General features: G+C 37.9%; 1 protein-coding gene across 1 annotated transcript in view; it reads right to left on the reverse strand.

Annotated features, from left to right (window-relative positions):
• Positions 1-17,547: 17,547 nt before the first annotated feature.
• The window catches only part of LOC754797 (sentrin-specific protease 1-like), a 33,732-nt gene continuing 26,309 nt past the window's right edge, over positions 17,548-24,970 (reverse strand). Inside the window, exons 6-7 of the mRNA XM_030979032.1 lie at positions 20,088-20,262; positions 17,548-17,725 (exon numbers count right to left, since the gene is read on the reverse strand). Coding sequence (XP_030834892.1) covers positions 17,666-17,725; positions 20,088-20,262 — 235 coding nt within the window. The 3' untranslated portion in view covers positions 17,548-17,665. The remainder of the gene's footprint in view (positions 17,726-20,087; positions 20,263-24,970) is intronic.

Consider the following 24,970-nt stretch of genomic DNA (forward strand, 5'->3'; position numbering starts at 1 on the left):
CACATAAAATTATCACACAAATTACCACAGGAATATTTATGTGGTAATTTGTGTGGTTTTAGGGGACATTACCACAGGACAGTTACCACACGCCAGTTACCACAGGATTATCACACGCCATTTACCACAGAATTACCACACGCCAGATACCACAGGATTACCACACGCCAGTTACCACAGGAATACCACACGCCAGTAACCACATAAAATTACCACACAAATTACTACAGGAATATTTCTGTGGTAATTTGTGTGGTTTTGGGGGACATTACCACAGGACAGTTACCACATGCCAGTTACCACAGAATTATCACACGCCAGTTACCGCAGGATTACCACACGCCAGTTACCACAGAATTACCACACGCCAGTTACCACAGGGTGCAGGATTACCATACACCATGCAGGTACCACAGGATTACCACACGCCAGTTACCACAGGATTCCCGCATGGCAGGTACCACATGACTACCTAGCATGCCTACCATATACCAGGCATTACCACAGGAATTTGAGATGACAAAACTAGACTTATAAAAAATAACATGCAAAACAAACATTTTAGAATAAAACTCTTGATATATTCTTAAATACATTCAATGCACACTTTACAACAGAAAAAGGTCAGATTTGGTTCAAATTTGGAAATGTATGCGTTTTTTGTGGCCATAGGCCAACGGGTTATTGATGTGTACAAATGCTCATGTACCCTTTACAGCTCATTTTATGCAGGGATATTACCCAAGAAAAAAAAGAAGTCAGTCAGTCACTCATAGTGTCTGACAGTGAAGTCTAGAAAATAAATGGGTTTCCTTGCATAATTTGAATACTTGGATACTGCTAACGTTTAAATTTCACAGATAGGACACACGTGATATATATAAAATTCCTGCAAAGTTCAACAGAAATTGATGTTGGCAGCAAAAAGGATTCACTACCTTTATGTGGATATGTGTACAAGTGCATGGATACACATGTACATGTATATATTAACTATAAAATGTTACATACCAGTAGCAAGGCTATCTGGCAAGTTTCAATGAGATATCATGACAAACATAAACAGTCCAAAAATTAATTCTTAAAAAATGTATATGAATGAATGCATGTGAAGGCAATTAAAGGCATACAATACATAAATAAGTTTACATCCATAAAAATGTTAAAAGTGTTAATTAATAGCACTTGCAGCTAGGTCTATCTGTCAAGTGTCAAAAGATGTCAATTGTCAAACATGAATAGTCTTCAGATGCATTTAAATGAATACTAAAAAAAGCTATAGATACATGAATACACATCTACAAAGTGTTACACAATACTGGCATCAACTATACCAGCAATGAGCTGTCATGGCCAAAAGTGTAGAGAAATAAAGTTATGAAGATGTATTCACACACAGATATTGGATATATGTAAATATTTTATTACGCTGTAAGTTAATTCGAGATAATTGCCTTGGTACAAAGATGTGTATTGAAGATTTATTTCTCAGATTCATTCCGACCGAACGCAAGGTGATTATGACAGGGCGTGATGGCGACCTGGAAGTACTTGCTGAATGTTTGTTGGTCGGCATAATTTACATCATTTTGAAATGCTTTCCATTTAATATAGGAATCCCATACCGATGAACATTTACCCAGTATGGGTCTCACACTCTCACTCATGTCTTGCATTTTCTTGATGTGTTTTGGACAGTTCAGTCTTACAAATTAAGACTGCATGTCTGCATGTACACCAGAAGACAAGCATGCCAGTGCGACACAGTCCACTTTGATGACTATCCAGCAGCCGAAGATACCCTGAAAAATAAAAAAATAAAAATACAAAATTAAGTACGTTGTAGTATTCTATTATGCTCTCAAAATAAATCTAGCGAAAATTAAGAGTTGAACATGGCATACACTGTACAAATGAAATTCATCTAAAAACTACAATTACTTGCATCCCTCACAAACTCATGACGCGACATGCACGCAAAAATAAGGATCGTCCGCATTTTCGCTGAAAATTCTGATTTCCGATCCGCACGTTGGCAATGCGAAAAACGGGTTCCGCAATAATTTTACATTTACTTTGTTGTCTACAGAGACTTTAACGTTTTGAGCGATAAATCCTAGGGAAGACGGACAACCCATGAAAGTAGACGGATTGGGAAACCAAAACCCGCAGAAGAAAAAAAAATTCCGCAAAATTTTGTCGCATTTTGTACTAATTAAGATTCATGTTTGATATTTCACTTCCAATGAAAAGCCTTACATGTAGGTACACAGAATATAGGTGACTATAATTATGTAGGCCTACCGTCATAGATGCAGTATACAGTAGGCCATCTACGACCTTCATCAAATGCGATCGGTTTTCATTTTTCATGAACCAAATTTATAAGAGTAAGATTTACTAACCAAATTTCCTATTTGTACAGAAAGCAAACACAATTCTGTATTGTATTATGTATAATTTTATTACTCACCTCCTGGACAAAATGATGATCTTTAAAGTAGCTCCAGCAGCAAGCAGTCCAGAGCAGCAAAGTTAATGGTTTTCTGCAGACCGGCAATTTGTATTTCCCCACACATGAGTGGCTGTGTGGGACTACAGTCTGAGTCATGTATTAAACTTGGCCTGGTATGGTAAACTCTGCGATCCTGCCCCATTTTGTTAAATTCTTGCTCTGGAATACACTTAAAGTTCGTCTTTCCTGGTGTAAATCTAACCTTTTCCCTCCATACTCTGGGTTTTAAAGGAAGACAAATCTGGCGAAATGGCAAAGTAATGGTGGAAATGCGCCGTTGGGAATTGAAATTGAAAATAAAGATCTCGCTTTCTATTTTGTGTGGTAACATCAGGTACCACAGAAAATACAAAGTTAACCACAGCCAGCTTTTGACATTATACTACAGAAGTCTAGTGACATTACCACACGAGTTGCTGTGGTACTAAATATTCATGTGGTATTTTGTGTGGTAACATCAGGTACCACACGAAATACAAAGTTACCACAGCCAGCCGTTGACATTACCACAGGAGTCTAGTGACATTACCACACGAATTGCTGTGGTACTAAATATCCCTGTGCTATTTTGTGTGGTAACATCAGGTACCACAGGAAATACAAAGTTACCACAGCCATGCAGCCTTTGACATTATACCACAGGAGTCGAGTTAATATTTCAAGAGTTCCTGTGGTACTAAATATTCCTGTGATATTTTGTGTGGTAACATCAGGTACCACAGGAAATACAAAGTTACCACAGCCAGCCGTTGACATTACCACAGGAGTCTAGTGACATTACCACACAAGTTGCTGTGGTAATAAATATGTGGTATTTCGTGTGGCAACATCAGGTACCATAGGAAACACAAAGTTACCACAGCCATGCATGCAGCCTTTGACATTATACCACATGAGTCGAGTTAATATTTCAAGAGTTCCTGTGGTACTAAATATTCATGTGGTATTTTGTGTGGTCACATCAGGTACCACAGGAAATACAAAGTTACCACAGCCAGCCGTTGACATTACCACAGGAGTCTAGTGACATTACCACAGGAGTCTAGTGACATTACCACACAAGTTGCTGTGGTAATAAATATTCATGTGGTATTTCGTGTGGCAACATCAGGTACCATAGGAAATACAAAGTTACCACAGCCATGCATGCAGCCTTTGACATTATACCACATGAGTCGAGTTAATATTTCAAGAGTTCCTGTGGTACTAAATATTCATGTGGTATTTTGTGTGGTAACATCAGGTACCACAAGAAATACAAAGTTACCACAGCCATGCAGCCTTTGACATTATACCACAGGAGTCGAGTTAATATTTCAAGAGTTCCTGTGGTACTAAATATTCCTGTGGTATTTTGTGTGGTAACATCAGGTACCACAGGAAATACAAAGTTACCACAGCCAGCCGTTGACATTACAGGAGTCTAGTGACATTACCACACAAGTTGCTGTGGTACTAAATATTCCTGTGGTATTTTGTGTGGTAACATCAAGTACCACAGGAAATACAAAGTTACCGCAGCCAACCGTTGACATTACCACAGGAGTCTAGTGACATTACCACACGAGTTGCTGTGGTACTAAATATTCATGTGGTATTTCGTGTGGTAACATCAGGTACCACACGAAATACAAAGTTACCACAGCCAGCCGTTGACATTACCGCAGGAGTCTAGTGACATTACCACACGAGTTGCTGTGGTACTAAATATTCATCTGGTATTTCGTGTGGTAACATCAGGTACCAAAGGAAATACAAAGTTACCACAGCCAGCCGTTGACATTACCACAGGAGTCGAGTGACATAACCACACAAGTTGCTGTGGTACTAAATATTCCTGTGGTATTTTGTGTGGTAACATCAAGTACCACAGGAAATACAAAGTTACCACAGCCAACCGTTGACATTACCACAGGAGTCTAGTGATATTACCACACGAGTTGCTGTGGTACTAAATATTCCTGTGCCGAAGGAGGGCGGCTGGAGAGGGGGTGACGTTGATTTTAATTTCAAAAAACTTTAAGAGAGTTAGACAGACGAGGACAAACGGGCTCCCTAAGGAATGGGGGCGCTGGCACAGGCTTAAACGGATACGATCAGAAAGAAAATTGCATTAGGCTATAGGAAGAGGCAGCCCTCCGGGGGGGGGGGGCCAGTGCCCCCTCCCCACTTTTTCAAGTACCCCAAAAGTGCCCCTTTTTACATACGAAAAGTGCCCCCTAACTTTTAAGAAGTGCCCCTTTTTACATGGGAAAAGTGCCCCTTTTACTTTGAAAAGTGCCCCAATTCCATCATTAAAATGCCCCTCCCCCTTTTTACTTCTGATAAGTGCCCCTTTCTTTTTACATGTGCCCCTTTATCCTCTACATTTTCACCTTTTTTCCTTTACAATAATTGTCAATTTTTCCATTCTCATCAGAGATTTATTAATATCTGGAAAGTGCACCGTTTTAGGTACGAGAAGTGCCCTTTTTTACTTTTTATTAGTGCCCCCTTCACCTCTGATAATTGCCCTTGTCAAATCTGAGAAGTGCCTCTCTCCCTATGTAAGAAGTGCCCCTTCCCCTTTTAATAACTTTCCCTTTTTAACTCAGATAAGCGCATCTTTAATTTTAACATAATTATGCCCCTTTTCATTCTCATAAGTGCCCCCTTTTCGTTTATGGTCAATGACCCTTTTCAGGTACGAGAAGGTTATTACTCCTTTTCACTTCAGATAAGTGCCCCTTCATCTCCAAAAAGTGCTCTTTTCATCTCTGATGAATGCCCCTTTTCACCTCTTTTCCTTTCTAATAAACGCTCTTTTCCCTTCTTATAAGTGCCCCATTTATTTTGACATGTGACTATTTTTCTTTTGAATAAAATCTACTACCCCCTTCTCATAAAAGCACCCTTTCACCTCCGACAAGTGCCCTTTTCTTTCAAAAATGCAAATTTTCCTTTATCATAAGTGCCCCTTTTTTATTCTCACAAGTGCCCCTTTTCATATCTGGTCATTGCCCCCTTTTCATATCTGGTCAGTGCCCCTTTTCAAGTGCGATAAGTGCCCCTTTTCACCTCTGATAATTTCCCTTTTAACAATGATACTTGCCACTTTTCCTTCTAACAAGGGACCTGTCTCCTTTTCACCTCTTATAAATGCCCCTATCAAAATCTGATGGGTGCCCCATTTCCGTCAACAAATGCCCATTTCCCATTCTCATAAGTGCCTTTTTTCATCCGTGGTAAGTGCCTCTTTCCAGGTGTAAGAAGTGCCTGATTTTCATCTCTGATAATTACCCATTTTACTTTGACACGCGCTCATTTTCTTTTCCTTTGAGTGTCTTAATTTATCCCTTTCGATAATAATAATAGTAATACTACTACTACTACTACTACTACTAATTTTCCTTTATCATAAGTGCCCCTTTTTTATTCTCACAAGTGCCCCTTTTCATATCTGGTCATTGCCCCCTTTTCATATCTGGTCAGTGCCCCTTTTCAAGTGCGATAAGTGCCCCTTTTCACCTCTGATAATTTCCCTTTTAACAATGATACGTGCCACTTTTCCTTCTAACAAGGGACCTGTCTCCTTTTCACCTCTTATAAATGCCCCTATCAAAATCTGATGGGTGCCCCATTTCCGTCAACAAATGCCCATTTCCCATTCTCATAAGTGCCTTTTTTCATCCGTGGTAAGTGCCTCTTTCCAGGTGTAAGAAGTGCCTGATTTTCATCTCTGATAATTACCCATTTTACTTTGACACGCGCTCATTTTCTTTTCCTTTGAGTGTCTTAATTTATCCCTTTCGATAATAATAATAGTAATACTACTACTACTACTACTAATAATAATAATGATAATCTTTTTAAAGTCCACTCCAAATTTTATTAAGTTAAACCGAAAATGGAAAGCCCAATTGATCGTGAGCCCGGCAGCCACTGAGCGGCGCCAGATCGACGTTGCTCTATCCCTTATTGTTGAACGCCAAACAAGGTAGCAGCAACTCCCATCTTTTAACGTCTTTTGGTATGACGCGGCCGGGGTTCAAACCCACGACCTCCCGGTTGTGAGGCGGACGCTCTACTGACTGAGCCAACACACATAAGTGTCCACTTTTCCTCTCATCATTGTACCCCGCCCCCCCCCCTCCCCCACTCACTCCGTGGTCGCAAGTACAGCATGCGTGTTCCCAAAATGTCCGGTAAAGGGGTACTACACAAAAATCCGGCTCGTATTGACTTTACACACCGGACACATGAGATGTAATTTTTCGCACTGCGACCTCACTAATCTCTAAAAAAAACAATCCTAGCTCGCTTTGCTCGCTCTCAAATGAATATTTAGACATCACACCAAACTGCAAAGTACAATGCTTAAGCAATATATTGTATGACATATGAAGAGAAACAAATATTGAAATCATCCCTGATAATGTAATCACTATGTAGGGGTATATACCTATGTCTTAAAACATGGTATATTTTCGCTTTGAGATTTCCCACTGTGGGTGCCCTTTTTTCCAGAAAGTGCCCCTTTTTGTTGGTCCCCCCCCCCCCCCCCCCCCACTTTGGAAGTCGCTCGGCCGCCCCTGAAGCTCCTGAAAAAATAGACGCTGCGTGCGCGCGGCGCGTACGCACAGCTGTAGCTAGCTGTACATGATTGTATGTGAATATGCTGCTCGCTCTCGCTTGGGCTAGCTAGCAATTGTTCGACTAAAGACGTGTACCAAATTCAACATTTAAAGACCGATAGGAAAGATCACGTCTTATTATTATTATTATTTATTCGGCAAAACAAAGTGTATACAGAGGATTACATAGAAGAAAAAAATCATACAAAACAAAGGATGAAAATCATCGTGATTCCCATGAGCAATTACAAGTTGCCAGGAATGGGGCAGGCAAACTAAATCACCGAAACCGTGAAGGTCCCACATTCCGACTTGCAGTACTCATGGGAGATCACTACATAAATACATTGTAACAAGTAACAAGAGTATAGCAAAAATCAATATGACAATGGTAAAAGAAGAAACTCAAATTTTTAAATTAATCAATAAAGTATAAATTATTTCATATGTTTTTTAAGGAAAATTATAAAGAGCCTTCCAATAAAAGCAACATGTCTTCGTATTGGACAAATATAAAGTGGAACAAATACGAATGATGGACTCCGTCTTGGTATCAAAATACAGGCTAGGGGTGTCCAGTTATTTGACATAAATATTTTATGGTTGAATTATACAAAATTAAAATATACAAATGTGCTTTTGTGTTATATATGAGATAATATTTAAGGGGCAGAAATGCAAATGGTTGGCAAGAATTGTAAACTACAAACTATTCCTTTACAGTGTTCGTTTTTAAACCAAGAATCATATAAAATCAAACCAATTATAGAAAAACAGGGGGTAATGTACTTTCAAGGCAAAGAAATTACAGAAGCTGTTCAATTGACAATAGTAATACATACACTGTAGTAGAAGATAGTAGATAGTAGTAATTTTAAGTTACTGTAATAATCAAGTTAAGCAGGAATATACCAGTATTATCATCTAAAAACAAAAGGTATAATAACTGATCATCCTACAATAAAATAAGCGGATAAAACACATGTATATATATATATACTAAAAACCTAATAGAGCTGAGAAAAGATTTGGCTTTTCAATTTGGATTGCCAAGTTTGATATTGGGACAATAGAAAGTCATTACGGAGTTCTACAGGGAATTCATCCCAGAAGCGAGGAAAGAGATACAAAGCGGTATTATTCAAACGCTGTGTTCGGGCAAGTAGGTGATGAAACTTCAGTTCATTAGGGCGGCGTGTTATCATCAGAATATTTTGTATAACTACATCACAGTCAATGAATCTGTAAAGAGATTTACAAATGAATGACATCAGCAAGTACTTTCTACGAGACTCAAGTGTGTACCAGTTAAGTGACCTTAGACGCTGATTGTAGGGCATCTGTTGTCGGTACTGTTTTAGTATCAGACGAGTTGCTCTACGTTGGATGCTTTCTAGTCTGTCACATAGATTACGATTGACAGGGAACCAGGCTGGTATACCATATTCAACAAGCGGAAGAACAAGTGATTTATACAGGCAAAGTAGGGCCGGTGATGAGAGACCCCCAGAAACGGAAGTGATGAGACCTAACATACGATTTGCACGTGAGACAACATAATCAACATGTGAATCCCACTTCAGGTTACTGGTTATGATTATTCCAAGATATTTCGTTTTCTGGACAATTTCAATTGGCTGATCGTTCAAGAAGTAAGCAGGCGGGTCAACCTTTTTGCGCGCTGCAGATATTCTCATCACTTTCGTTTTGGAGACATTTAGAGACATACGGTTAGATAAGCACCAATTAGAGATTTTAGTGAGATCATTTTGCAAGGTAATTGAATCAACAATTGATCTTATTGGCCTAAATATGATAGTGTCGTCGGCGAACAACGCACTAGGAGAGTCAACTAAAGATGTCAAGTCGTTTATAAACATATTAAACAAAAGCGGTCCAATCACACTCCCTTGGGGGACACCAGATGGCACTCTAGCCCATTCAGAGGCAGCACCTCTATAGATGACTCGTTGGCCGCGACTGCATAGTAGTGATTTTATCCAATGCCAGAGATTACCACTGATGTTGAACTGAATGGCTAACTTCTGCAACAACACATCATGAGGCAGTTTATCGAAGGCTCGTGAAAAGTCCAAATACAGTACATCGACCGGGCAAGATTTAGGACCTTCTAAATACTTCAGCCACTCATGTGTGAGACGTATTACTTGGGTGACACACGACTTTCCTTTCCTAAAACCGTGTTGGAAGGTGGAGATTGGACATGAAGAATCCAGATGAGAATCTATTTTATCAACTATCAGCGATTCCATGATTTTACTCCCAACGGAAGTAAGGGCCACTGGACGATAGTTGAACGGAGATGACTTATCACCAGATTTAAATACGGGAGTAACATTGGCAGATTTCCACACAGTTGGGACTTTACCAAGAGCTAGTGATACCGAAAAGATACGCTGGAGGATGGGAGCTGACACAACGGCAGTATGTTTCAGCAAGGATGGAGAGAGACTATCTGGACCAGGGACTTTCTTTTCCCGGAGAGAAAGTAATTGGCGGTAAACATCACTTACACAGATATCAAAATTCTGTAGCTGGTTTATTGGGAATTCACACTTCTCAGGTTGACATGGAACTCCCTGGGGATCAGTAAAGGAGGTTTGGAAAGCAGTAAGAAATTCAGATGCTATGTCTTGTGGTTTGTTAAGGATGCGACTCCCGCTTGCGATAGTAGCAGGCGGTGAGTGGCGCTTATGCTCTCGAATGTAGGCAAAAAACCTCTTCCTATTATCACAACAAAGAAACAAGGCATTGACATACTGCCAGTAAGCAGCCCTGATTTCGTATTTCACAAGGTTCCGAGCTTCTTTGAAGAGGCTCCAGTCGGCAACTAAGTTGGACCGTTGAGCTCTAACAAAGAGCTTACGTTTCTTGCAAATCATATGCTTTATCTCTTTAGAGATCCATGGCTTATACTTCCTTGTCCTCATCCGAGATCGCGGAATAGCATCTTTAGAGGCAGCCTCAAAGATGTCTAAGAATCCTTCCCATGTAGAGTTTATGTCTTCAGGATCGATGAAAAGGTTCCATGGCACAAGCTGCAACAGGCGATTCATATGGTCAAAGTCCGCTTTGGGAATGTTGAGGAACTCACGAAGAACTGCCTTGGAAGCGAAGGGTTTAGGGGAAATGATCTTAAATACAATGCCGTGATGGTCACTTGGAACTGGGTTGGGACAGACAGATGCCTCAACGAAACGGTCAATACGATTGGTGAACACATGGTCGATCAGGGTACCAGATGAAGGGTCGTCCTTGGAAGGACGGGTTACAGTAGTAACAAGCTGAGTCAGTTCCATAGTGTCGCATATAGAAAGAAGACGCGATGAATCGCTTGATGAATAATCTAACAGGTCAACATTCAGATCTCCGGTAAGGATAACACCATCAAAATCAATTGAGGTCCTCTGAATGTTGTCAATGTGGGCTTGAAGCAAGTTCCAGTACTGCGCATTGGAGTTTGGCGGACGATATAGAGACAATAGAAGCCATTTTCTCTTGCGGAGAAGAAACTCAATGCTTATCAACTCCAGATCAGGATGTTCCAAGTTTTCTAATCTCCTAGGGCAAAGGCTAGCGTCGATGGCAGTCAATACTCCACCACCAGGCTTGGTCATTCTATCCTTGCGAAATAATACGTAATTAGATGGAAACCCGAGTTCGACATCCTCACATGCAGCGTTCAGCCAGCTTTCAAGAATGCAAATGATTTCAGTATGATCAGTAGCCAAGTGGGCGAGTAAGTTTGGCATTTTATGTCGGATAGAACGTGCATTGAATACAAGTCCAGTCACGTGACCCTTTGGTTGATCATGAGAATGATCGACATGTGCAATAGTAGGATTTCGATTGGTAGAAGGTCCAGGATTTGTAGCTATATCTCCGGATTGAAGAAGCAACTGGAATGTTGCAGTAGAGTTGGCATAGTAGCATACAGATGACCCACTATACTTGCTCCTGACAGGAATATAGCTCACTAGGGTAGATAACTCATAGCATGTAGGAAGTATAGGGCAACAATCCTGTTGACCCAAAATTGTAAGGATGAGGGTAATTAGTCCAAAGTACTCCATTGATACCCAGAGAAGACACAATACGTGATCATCAACCGTACAAAAGAAGAAGATCCAAGAGCTTAGTTTCGCAGTTGAGTGAACTTGCACATACCGGTATATGTTACACTGTTGAAAACATGGCTACAGTATATATATATACCCAACTCACTTGGAAGTAGGAGAATGTTTCTCATCTAGTTCTCACCAGATCAAGCATAAATTCAGGAATAAACAGTCCAGTGTTGTCTATAGAACTTGAGTAATAGACTGTCATCAAAGTAATAGCGTAGGATGACTCAATTCTCGAGAAAACTGACAAAAATGAGGAGCAGGAATATATTGGAATATATTATACATGAGTAGGTATCTTTTATCCCATACACAAAACATTGACAATATAGGAGGGAAAAAATGAGATAGAAAAGAAAAGGAAGAATAGAAAGAAAGTAAAAGAATTAAATAAAAATGAAGAATCAATACATGGAAGAAATAAAGAATATGGGAAAAACGAAACTACGGAAGAAAGAAACATGAGAAATGTTTTATGAAAGAAAAAATGAATTAAAAGGAAACAAAAAATAAGAATGAAAGGAAGACGAAAGAAAAAGGGAAATGAGGAAGAGTAACATTAAAACCATGTCTTCAATTCCTTTTTAATTTATTGTATTTCATTTATTTATTTTCAGTTCTGAATACAAAATAACCATTAAAACATACATAAAGAAATATGAATATATTTTAAACAGAACTGGCCAGTGCTCCAAGATAAGCAAATTTTAATGCCGTGTGAGCGCTGACAATTAAGGAGATGTACAAGCAAAATACATACATTAGGGAGTACCTGCTGCCATGATGCAAATGTACAGCAAAGAGAAGAGAAGAATTTTAGGTAGAGAAAGAGGGAGAGAGGGGTTGAAGTGAGAAGGAGTTGCATTAAATGTTGATTGCAAATATCATCGTTAATAAAGCAGACACTAGTAAGCATTCATGATTAAACAGTTTATTGGGAGAGAACAGCATTCTTTTCACTACTACTTTAAAAGCAAACTCTGACGGTGAATATTAATTTGATCCAAAGGCATGCAGGGAGTTCCATATAATGTTATGTCTGAGCCTACCTCTTGTTCTTCTTTGCTCCTTTCCTTTCTCCTCTTCTTCTCTTTCTATTTTTTTTCTCCAAACTTCAGAACTCCTCTTTGGTCTCTTTCTTACAGTTATTTTTTCCTAGCTCGTTTATGTGTAGAAATCATTTCATCCAATGGCGTATGTTGTCCAGATTAGTATGCAGCTCATGATAATAATAATAATGATAATAATAATGATAATAATAATAATAATAATAATAATAATAATATTATGTACTTTCTCCGCTCCCTGGGGGAGCATTCCAGCAAGAGCTTCTAAGCTCAAATTGCTAAGCATACTACATTGGCTTTCGTATCCTACCGGCTACCCATTTAACACCTGGGTGGAGAGTGGCAAATGTAGATCAATGTCTTGCCAAAGGACATTAGTGCCGTGGCGGGACTCGACCGCGGACCTTGTTATCGACAGCCCGGTGACGTATCCACTCGACCACGACACCTCATGAAAGAGGTAAACATCCTTTCTTTTTTTCTTTTCCATCTCCCTCGCCCTCCCTTACGTCATACATATTTACATTTTACATTTCTCTTCCTCCTAGCTTTTTAGCATAATTTCTAAAGTGTATGTTCAGATTCCATGAAACTTGTACCCATGAGTTATCAAGTATCACAAATCATATGACACAAATTCCAGGTCACGAAGTCTAGGTCCAAGGTCATTTTTAGGTCAGTAGACTTGGATTATGTTTTTCACAACTTTAAGGGATAGTTGAGTTCTGTTGCAGAGGGCGCTACACAAAATGATTTTTTTGTCAGATAATGAAAAACTGAGTGTCAAATTTGAAAATACATATCATTTTAAATGACAAAATCATCTTTGTTTGATCAAAACCGGTTCAGAGACGGCTGAAATATAACGATTTCTAATAGTAATACTTGTGTACCACCACAAATATTAGATATTTTGAAAAATTTGAAAAACCCGTTGAAAAAACGAAATAACGCCTTTTACATCGTATTTTAGCCAATGCCAATGTTGGCTTTTTTGTTGGCATTTTTATTTTAAATTAAATTATTAATTAACGGTCACCATGTTTTTTTTAAATTGGAGCTGAATTGGTATGATCGTATTGGCTAAATTTCACACATTTTGGGGTCTAAAATTACCTTCATAGCACTTTTAGGTTCTAAAAGGGCACTATAAATGTCATCGATAAGAATAAGAGCAATAACCATGCACTTTGAAGGCAGTTGCGGTCTGAAAACAGAACACAACTATCCCTTTAATATGAGTATTAATAAATCAATTATTGTGATTTGTTCATATTTCATGAAAGTTATCAATCTTGGTAATAATAGTAAATAATTCTTTTGATGATTCTTAGTCAATATTCACTTTAAAATGCTGATTATATTTTAGAGGATCCCATTTTTTTTAATTTTTTTTTTTTTGGGGGGGGGGAGGGGCCTGCTTACAGAGGCGGTCACCTTCAAAGGGAAATCCTCAAAGCGAAAATATACAATTTTTTTAGATATTAGTATATACCCCTATATTGTGATTACATTATCAGTGATGATTTCGATATTTGTTTCTCTTCTTACATCATATAAGATATTGCTTAAGCATCATACTTTGCAGTTGGGTATGATGGTCTGCAAATTCATTTTGCGAGCGAGCAAAATTTATAGGATTTGTGAGGTCGCAGTGCGAAAAATAACATCTTATAAATAGGAAAAAGCCAATCCTGATGGAGTTATAAGCAGATTCTCAAAACGGAAGACTAAAAAGACCTTTGATAAGTTACAAAATTATAACATCCAGGCTATAACTACGAACGAGCGTAGCGAGCGAGATTTGGGGGAGGGGAAGTTGCTCTTAGTCGCTTGAAATTATGGGCACGTTAAATGATGAGAGGAAAGGGGACACTTTTCGAAAGGGTTAAGACACTTATTAGAAAAGAAAAGGAGCACCTGTCAAAGTACAAAGGCTAATTATCAGAGGTAAACATGGGGCAATCCTTACACCTAAAGAAGAGGCACGCACCAGGAATGAAAAGGGATTTTATAAGAATGGGAAATGGGCATTTGTCGTCGGAAAAGAGGCCCCCATCATATTTATATCTATATATTTGATAGTGGCATTTAAAAAAAAATGAAAGGAGGCATTTATGAAAAATGGATAGGTTCCTTATTCGAAAGGAAAAAGGGGCACATATCATGTTTAAATGGGTAATTATCAGAGGTGAAAAGGGGCACTTATGAAAATGAAAAAGGGGCACAAATGATAAAGGGAAATGACCATTTGTTGAAAGAAAAAGGGCATCCCTCATATTTCAATAGGGGCATTTATCGTAGGTGAAAGGGGGCTTTTATAAGAAGGGGGAAGTGGCTATTATTACAAAGAAAAAGCGGCAAATGTTAAAATAAACGGGGCACTAATCAAAGATGAAAAGTGTTAATTTTGAGAAGGGGAAGAGGCACTTATAAGAAGGAAAAAGAGCATTGAGTAGGAAGGACAAGGGGGACGTGTCAAAATAGAAGGGGCATTTATATAAGATGAAAATAGCACTTATCAGGATGGGAAGGGGCACTTGTCAACGTAAAACGAGTATCTCTCAGAATTGAATAGGGTCATTTACAAGAGATGAAAAGGGGCACTTATGAGAATGAAAAGGAACTATTTTCATAGATGAAAAGGGGTACTTTATATGAGAAGGGAAAGGGGCTCTTTTTAAAATTGGGGCAAATATAATAAGGAAAAGGGGCACTTATTAAAAAAGGAAAGGGGGCATATGTGACAATATAAGGTGCGCTTATTCGAGTTAAAAAGGGGGTAGTTGTTAAAAGGGAAAGAGGCACTTTTTACAAAGCAAAGGGGGAGCTTGTCAAAGCAAAAGGGGAACCTCTCAGATTTGAATAGGGCAATTATCAGAGGTGAAGAGGGCGCTTATCAAAAGTGAAAAGGGGCGCTTCTTGTAGATGAAAGGGGAACTTACTAGAAATTAAAAAAAGGCACTTATGAGAATGGAAAATGGACACTTATTGCAAAGGAAAATGGGAACTTGTCTAAGGAAAAGGGGTACGTGTCAAAATAAAAAGGGCATTTATCAGAGGGGCACTTTTAACAATTAATAGGGGCAATTGTTACAGTTAAAGGGACACTTTTCCTATGTAAAAAGGAAAAAGGGGCACTTTTGGGGTACTTGAAAAAGTGGGAGGGGGCACTATGCCCCCCCCCCCCTTCCTCTCTGCCCCCCCCCCCCCGGAGCGCTGCCTCTGCCTGCTAATGGGCCACCCTTCCTATACAAAATGACCAACCTCATTTTTCATCATATCGAATTGCGTAGTATTAATACAGGCGAGACCGCCAAGAGCGTTTCCCTTGTTTATTTGTTTCCACAGTTTTACTCTTTGTACTGCTTGATTGCAAGTAAAAAGTTAAGCACAACATAAGGAAGAAACAGACAAAATTTATCAGTTTGTGCATTTATTGTACAGTATTTATTTACTCTCTCTCTCTCATATCAATCAAATGATATCACATTCTACTGAATGTATACATACATTTATGATTGACAATATCTAATAGATATGAGTTTCTCCTTTGTGTCAAACTCTGCTAGCACCACTACCATTAATTTTTGTTTTCCATCAATATTATTCATGATGTCAGCACTCCCGTGTAGAGTATGGAATTTGTGGTTATATTATCAATGCCCAAATAGGCATTTGACAAATTGGGAATTAGATTAGACTATACCATTAGCGTAAGTGGTCGTTAGGCCAAGAGATAAGTACAAGAAATGATTAATTAACCATATGGATAGTATACGAACTGGTTGTAGACCAAAATTCTTTAATATCTGCAATCGTTTTTATAAACTCATTCCTTCGAGAACTGCATATACTAACACATGTTGCCTTTATTGGGAAAAGAATCTTAATGTAGATATTGATTGGTCTACTGTATTCAAGCGTAATCTTTAACACATTAGAGAAAACAAATTACGAGAGTTTAACTTGAAATTGCTGTATAATCTATTGTGAGTAAAAAGTAATCTTTTCAAATGGGGAATATCTAATGACGATGTATGCCCAAAATGTAATATGAAAGAGGATATAAATCACGCATTTATCGAATGCAAACTGAACAAGCCCTTTATTAAACATCTGAAAGAAATATTACGAGATATATACCAAGTAAAGATATTGTCGTTCAGTATCCGACACTTGCTCAAAATAGATTGTGAAAATCATTGCACTTTATTCCTTACTATAGCTTTTTGGACCATTTATAAATCGATTGTCGATCGGAATATGACTGGAATAGACAAAAGAAACGTTGCTTCCAAACAACTTTTCCAAAGAGAAATTATAAAAAGATTGGAAAGTCAGTCAAATAAAAATATGACCAGAAAGCACATGTTTTTTCCAAAAGAGCTGTTATATGTCATTTTAAAAAAAAATTAAAGGGAAGAAAAAAAAGGGGGGAACTATCAGTATAATTCTTATATTAATGATGATTCAAATGCCTTGCAAAGCAAAACTTAATTTAAATTTTGTTTAAGTCCAAATAGTGATGCTTTTGTGATTACGTAAGTTTGGATTGTATTATTGTATCTTTGGATGTAAACCCTGTATATCTAATAAATTCTCTGATGAGGCAAAGAAAAACAAAAAAACGTTGATATCTGTGTTCAAGATTTACACTATGTATATACAATTTCCATGCACGGAATCGTTCAATCTGATGACCCTATTTGGTTTCAAGCATCCAGTCCTGCGTAAATCCCATTGCTCTTGATTTGTATTGACAGTCAAATGACAAGAGAGGTAAAATGTATTCATTGCTTGAAAGTCACGTTGACAATTCATAGCCAGCAGCATCTTAAAGGCAATGTTAAATCTGAGATGCACTGCCCTACCTATTATCAATGTCTGTGATATGGTGTAATATTGAAGCCCTAAAAAATTGCGCTTCAAAATGGTCACGAAATGCCTCAAAAAAGTAAAAATCTTTGGGTGACCGGTTTTTACCACACTCGTTTCTTCTTCTTCTTCCAGTATAGTACAGTCCGCCGTTGGCGTATTATCGTACCTTGTGCTATCGTACTAAAGTGTTATGAAAACCGTTGGGAAAACGCAAAATTTGGTTTCAATTTCCAATCATAAATATCTTGATAATCAGACAGGCGATCGGCTTGTAAAAGTCATGGGGTTCCTGACTGACCTAAAGGTTAATAATTATCATTGCAGCATGAGCAAAATCCAGGATTTTGTTTCAGAATCTGAGACAAAGTTACCGGATCCCTTTAAATGGATCCAATCAGGGAGCTCCAAGCCTTTGGTCTCCTGCAGGTCAACATGCAGTGAATGTTACAACAAGGTCATGTGAAGTATCTCCCACACCATCCTCCTAAAATAGGGCATGCTGTGCTGTCAGGAGGTAAACAGAAACAATGATAAGTTACGAACAAATACTTATGGAATGAAAATAAGAATATTGCTTCACTATAGGCACATCTTTTTCACTGTATTTTAGTGTCTCTCTCATTATTATGTCTAGGAATTGTATTGGGAGCAGCATGGTAAAAGGTTCATTCACACATTCGACTGCAATGTACAGATTTTGAATTATTCATATGTCCTCGGGCAAGCCATTTTGTTCACAACGCGGGTTTAGTAAATAATTACTGTACAAGCTGTGAGTTATTCCTTGTATACACTATCCCCTGATAGTGGCAGCAGGAGCCAATGACAGGGTAGCGATCCCCAATCGCTCATATAGATTGTATCGATTTATGACAGTGGATTCTTATATGGTGCTTGTAACTGTCATTCTTGCCATTCTAGGGGATCCCGTACCCATTGGCTTAGCATGGCTGCTAGATGTTTTTTGTGTTTTTCAAGAATTGTAAATCAAGAATGGAAGGTGGACTGGTTAAAATGTGGCATCTATTGAATACTTCTAAAATAAGCTTTATTATTAAATATTCCAAGAAAAAATAAATTGGGACAAATCGATTTTTCATATACTTACAAAATTACAAATCATGGTAAAGGTATAATAATAATAATAATAATAGTGTAAACTTATAGAGCGCACACACCGTCCAGGGACGCTCATGGCGATAGCTCAGCAACAGTTCTCTTTGATACAAGTAAAGTAAATAATTTTGCAATATTTTTTGCGATATTTTGTTATAACCCATTTCAATCCTCAGCTCTGCCCGATGGGGCCTGGTGCCCTCCAGCTGCTCCGTTCACTGACAATTTAAGGGACTAGCCCAGTCAGCACATTATTCACAGAAGCTCTAGCATCTGAGGCCAACAGGCCCCACACAGGCAGCCAATGAGACTAAAGGGTGATAACTAATTAATTTCAAATGTATATACAAATGACATATCAATTATGGATTTAGTAAAATAAACTTATACAACTTAAGGAAATACTGGGTTACAGATGGAATAGGTAAGTCTTAAGACGAGTTTTAAAGGCAGAGTATGTTGCAATACAGCGAAGTGATGAGGGAAGCTTATTCCATAATTTGGCTGCTGCATGCGAAAAAGCATGGTCTCCCCATGAATGACGGGTACGGGGAATTTGCAGCAAATTATCACTTCCAGATCTTAAGGTACGAGTTGGATTGTAGGAGTGTAGTGAGTCTTTAATGTATTGTGGCGAGATTCCATGGAGAGCCCGATAAACAAGTAACATAATTTTGAAGTGGACCCTTTTCTGGACAGGTAGCCAGTGAAGAGAGCGTAATATAGGCGTAATAGAAGACATTCTTGGTGTGAAAGTAAGGAGTCTTGCACTGGAATTTTGGAGGGATTGCAGTCTGTCTTGCTGCTGTTTTGTGAGTCCAAATAGAATAGAATTACAAAAATCTAAGCGGGATGAGATTAATGCATGGATTAATTGTTAGCATGCTTTTTGAGTCAGAGATTTTCGTATGAACCCAAGGTTCCGCAGTTGATATCTTACAGACTTTGATATGCTAGATACATGTTCAATAAATGACATATTATTGTCAAATATCACACCGAGGTTACGGACCTTTGAGGCTGGCTTTAGAACTTTGTCACCTAGATGCAAGCTTAAATGAGTATGATTTGCTCTCAGTAAAGAGTTCTTAGAGCCCAAAATGATAAACTCAGTTTTATTTTCATTTATTTTAAGACCGTTGGAATCCATCAAGCCTTTCATGTCATGAATACAGGCTTCTAAAGTTCTCTTAGCATCGGCAATTGCATCTGAGGAAGGATGTACAGAAATGAAAAGCTGAATGTCATCAGCGTAACAATGATATTTTATATTATGCTTTCTAATTATTGTACTGATTGGCTCAAGGTAAACAGAAAACATTAACGGGCCACCAACAGACCCTTGTGGCACACCGTATGAAAGATAAGTTTTGTCAGATTGGGAGTTATTTACAGAGACATACTGGGTTCTTTTATGAATGTATGATGAAAACACTGCAACGCAGTGCCTGTTACCCCAAGAGACTGTAGTCTCTTAACAAGTATTGTGTGGTCAATGAATAATTTAGTTGTTAACTGTATTGCTCAAGCATTCAAGGAACTCCTTCCTGCCACAAACTCATTTTCTACACTTCATTCTTACTGGTAAATTAGAATTAATGACTTGCCAAAGAAGCCTGGCGCCAAGATGGGATTTGAAACCTACCACTTTGAGTGAAAATGTAATGAATAAACTGTCACATCCTGACGCTCTATGAGCTAATTCAGCACAGATCATTATCACTGTTATTACATCATCATAATATCTTACTTGTGTAAACAAGAGGGGGGCATCCCTTGAAATAAATTCTGCCGTTTTGAGGCAGAATACTCCACAATCTGCTGAATTATACTGCTGGGGATTGTCTTTCCCAGATGAATATGTCCAGCCATCCTCCTTAAAAATTTCCTTCCTCTTGTCAAGGCTTTCTTCTTTAAGATAATCTCTGTAATTGAAATTAGAAATAGTACGGAATTATATATAATGGAAGTCTATTTTACAGTAAATACTATAGATATATTGACTGCTAAGAGAGAGGCCTAGCTGTTTGTACAGGCTCAAGGGGACGTTACATCCTACTATGACCCCGAGCCTGGGCGGGCGGGCGGCAGCGCCCCGAGGGTTCATATTAGGATATGTAACGTCCCCGAGAGCCAATATAGAAACAGATAGTCCTCGAATATTAAAGCAGTCCATATCTTTTATAAATCTACCACGAATTCTTACCTTATCCTTTTCTTGAGTAAAGATTGGTTAAAATATCAGAGAAAATTTGAGACACTGTCTGTTAATCTTCGCTGGAAAGTTGACTGAATGTTACAATCATTTGAGAATCGCACACACACTGCACTGCATGGTATCCCCCCTCGCGCAAAGATTTTTTTTACACGTAAACCAATGGGGTTTAACTTCAGCAGAATTTTGTACATGTATGTGGCCCGCTAAACCCGGGGCAACGGGCATCTTTCTAAAAAAACTATTGACCGTTAGGCGGGCATGGCTAAAATTACGACTCCAATTTCGACCAATCAAATGGCTAGATTTCTAAAGAGAGATATATGATTACTATTGTCCGTTATCGTAAGATTGCATATGAAAAACTTGGGCGCATCTGCTCTGCGCCATGTCGCTTATCCTGTTAAAGAGAAGGTTGAGTTCTGGGAAGAGGTGAAAAATAATTTGTGAGCGTAATAATTCTTATTATGCAAGTGTGGAAGATCATCAGATAAGACATGTTCCCTGAAAAACATGGCTCTTCAAATGCCTTTATATTCGAAATATTTCAGTAACATCGTAAAACTCGGGGGGTAGGATTTTTACACCACGTGTTCGTGTAGTCCCATATACATCTTTCTGTGTACAGTGTTTGTAACTTTACCAAGACTTGGCCAAATTTCTTATCATTTTGATGATTCTAGAACCTTGCAATACACACAAATTCTTATATGCTAGATGATCAACCTTTTTAGTCAATTCCACACTGTTTCTTTCACAATGCAATCGCATGACCAGAACTCAACTTCATCTTTAAGCACGGGGAACGTACACCAAAAACACCATGTTTTTATAGAATTGCTGGTATTATGGGAAAATGGAAATTTGTTTTTTTTAAATCTTTGGACGGTTTTTATTAGGCCTATTTGAAATTTCGTCTTAAAAATGAAACTAAATGATACTGGTAGCCATTTCCCTAAAAGTTTTGATTTCGTTTTTCAGCCTGCCTATACGGGGATTGCACTGTTTCCCCCCCCCCCCCCCCTCCTTTTTTTGTCCGTTTTCGCACAGTCAACCAGTCGGCAAATCTCACACGAGTGACGTATACAAAATCTTCGGACGGATTCAGAAACCTTGACGTCCCACATTTACGTTGATTAACGATTGTTTTCATTCGTGGAGAGGAAACGGTAGCACTTTCTCAACCAATAAAAAGTAGCTTTTCATAATAAATCAAGGTGGCTGGGATAATGTAGCGCTAGCTACGCTCGAGGAGTGCGCCCGAACAAAAACAAAAAAACAGTCATAGCTACACGTGAAAGTTCACCTTCTATAGACACAACACGCAAATTATGAAATTTCTGACACAAGGCGTTTTATCGAGAATCACTATGATGACGTCATCAAAATGTAAAATAATGTGTACTGATCTTGGAGAAGATATTCTTATTCAGATATTCAGAATATTTGTAATGGCCAAATGAGACATGAAATCATATCTCCGACTCATATTCTATCAAAATAAGAAGGAAAAAATTGGGGTTCCAGGTGCATCCCAAAGAGCTATAATGGATCTTGTATGAGCATGTTTTTGCCCACATATGCTTTGTATTATATAAGCTCGCGCGCACGGACATTTATATTAAACGGACGCTCATGCCGCTGTTAATAGACATAACGCGCAAATTATGAAATTCTGACATGAGGCCTTTAATCGAAATTTTCACTATGATGACGTCATCAAAATGAAAAATGGTGACCATTTAGCTTGTAGAGAATTGTTCTAGCTACAACGTATCAAAATTTGTAAGAAAATCGATCAATATTTACAGAGATACAATCAATTTTCCATAAATATGCTGACGTCATGATATGCAAATTCGTAATTTGAGTTTGAAGGCCAATTAATTTGCCCACAATATGTGTTATATAAGCTCGCGCGCACGGACATTTATGTTAAACGGACGCTAATTCCGTTATTAATTGTGAAAAAGAGATAAACATGGAATCAATTTGTTTGTAAAAAAATGTGGAATATCATGAAAGAAAAACAAATGGCGATACTTTGTTGTGAAATGGTGTTACGCGCGTGCGCCATTTAAACAAAAATGTTCAAAATGGCCTGAAACGTATGCAAAATAAATTTTTGACGATTTGGAGCATTTTTTAATTTTGCGCGAGCACTGACGCGCGGACGTACGCGTACGCGCGCGTTTATTGACCTAAAATTGATCGGACGAATATTGTCCTTGATCGTGATAAATTCGAATGAAATTGACTTTTGGTTATGAAGATATGATCATGAGTTGATTTTCAGAAAAATTTACAAAATGGCGCCTAGATGACGTCATCAGTGAAAGTCAATGTTGAAAACCTTCCTATGCTTGTGTGCCAAATTTTAAGACATATGATTGAGCCATTTTCAAATTATCTTGCACACAAAAAAGTGCGTCGAAATAAGAAAAATAAATAAATAATAAAGGCAATTCTAACAAAATTATAAGGTGATCTGTACGATATAGAGCCCACCTGATAATAAATAAATAAATAAAGGCAATTCTAACGAAATTATTAGGTGGTCTGTACGATAGTACAGCCCACCTGATAATAGTAAATATATAAAGGCAATTCTAACGAAATTATAAGGTGGTCTGTACGATATACAGCCCACCTGATAAATGAAAAATAATAATAAAGAAAGAAAATTCTGACGAAATTAAGAGGTGATCTGTCTACGACAGACCACCTAAAAATTGATATAGCAAAAGTATAGTTTTAACATTAATGTACTACACAATGTACTTTACAATGTTTGGGTATGCAGCAACTAATCACTTCACCAACAAGAGTAACAAACAACTTCCTCTCGTATTGACCATGTGTACACTAATGTAACAATTTGTTCTATTCATGCTGGAGTTATAGAAACTGATATATCAGATCATTTCCCTGTCTTTGTTGCATTTGAGCATCTTAGGAAGGCATGTAGAACCAGCCACAAAGAGTCTGTGTTTCGTACCTGCATAAATTATGATATTAATAAATTTCATGATGATCTAGGTGAAATTGATTGGAACAATATAAGTGGTTGTACAAAATTAAATGAGTCATACTCTGTATTTTACGACTTGTTTACGCAAGTCTGTGACAAGCATGCACCAATAATGTCATCAACTTCGAAGAACCTTAAAAAGGAGGAAAATAGTGAGAGAAAACCGAGATGACTAATGCTATTTTAAAACCAGTCAAGAAGAAGCCCAAGTTGTATTCTAAACCAAAGGCATCAAAATTTCAACAGCAAGATGAGGAAGAATACAAGAGGTATAGAAATGTTCTAACTACAGTTCTACGAAATGCAAAGAGACAATATTATAGTAACCTCGTCGTAAAACGTTGAAAAAATCAACGAGTTGTTGAGTGGTGGAAATTTCAAAAATAAAGTGCCAAATGTAGAGAAATGAGCAAGTTCAGGTGGTGGAGGAAAATAGAGTTATAACATCTGACAATGAAATAGCTAACGAATTTAACAACTTTTTGTAAACATAGGTCTAAAGCTGGCAAAGCTGAAGCTGACTTTACAGAATATTTAGGATAAAGAACAGAAAACTCACTATTCACTCACAAAAACTCACAAAAACCAATAACAGAGAATGAATTGAAATGCCACTTACATACTTTAAATACAAAAAAGCATGTGGATATGATAATTTGCATGCAAGATTGTTGAGGGATGCTGCCCTATACATTTCAAGCTCATTAACATAATATATGTTCAACCTTTCCATAGATAAAGGTAAATTTCCAGACGCTCTGAAAGTAGCAAAAGTGACACCTATTTATAAAAAGGGGCAAAAAGATCTAGCTGGTAAATACAGACCCATTTCAGTTACCTATACTGGGTCAAATCTTTGAGAAGATAATAAATAATCGTGTAATTGACTATTTGGAAGCAAATAATATCTTGTTTCAACACCAGTATGGTTTCCGTAAGAAACATAGCACTAAATTATCTTTGATTAATCTTGCAAATACACTATTGAAATACATTGATGAAGTTAGAACAAAAGTTGGCATCTCTATTGACTTTCAAAATGCATTTGATACTATAAACCACAGCATTCTCCTCAAAAAGATTTCACACTATGGATTAGCCTTGCAATGGTTTGAAGATTATTTTGTGTAAACGACCACAGTTTATACAATATAAAGACAAAATGTCTTTGAAATTGAATATAACACGTGGTGTCCCTCAAGGCTCCGTTCTTGGAACAACCTTATTTTCACTACATATAAATGACTTACCTAACTCCACAAACTTTTTCAATTTCAGATTATTTGCTGATGACTCAAATGTCAATGGTTTGAAGATTATTTGTGTAAACGACCACAGTTTATACAATATAAAGACAAAATGTCTTTGAAATTGAATATAACACGTG

Source organism: Strongylocentrotus purpuratus, unplaced genomic scaffold, assembly GCF_000002235.5.
Source record: "Strongylocentrotus purpuratus isolate Spur 01 unplaced genomic scaffold, Spur_5.0 spur5_scaffold_10, whole genome shotgun sequence".
Classification (NCBI taxonomy): domain Eukaryota; kingdom Metazoa; phylum Echinodermata; class Echinoidea; order Camarodonta; family Strongylocentrotidae; genus Strongylocentrotus; species Strongylocentrotus purpuratus.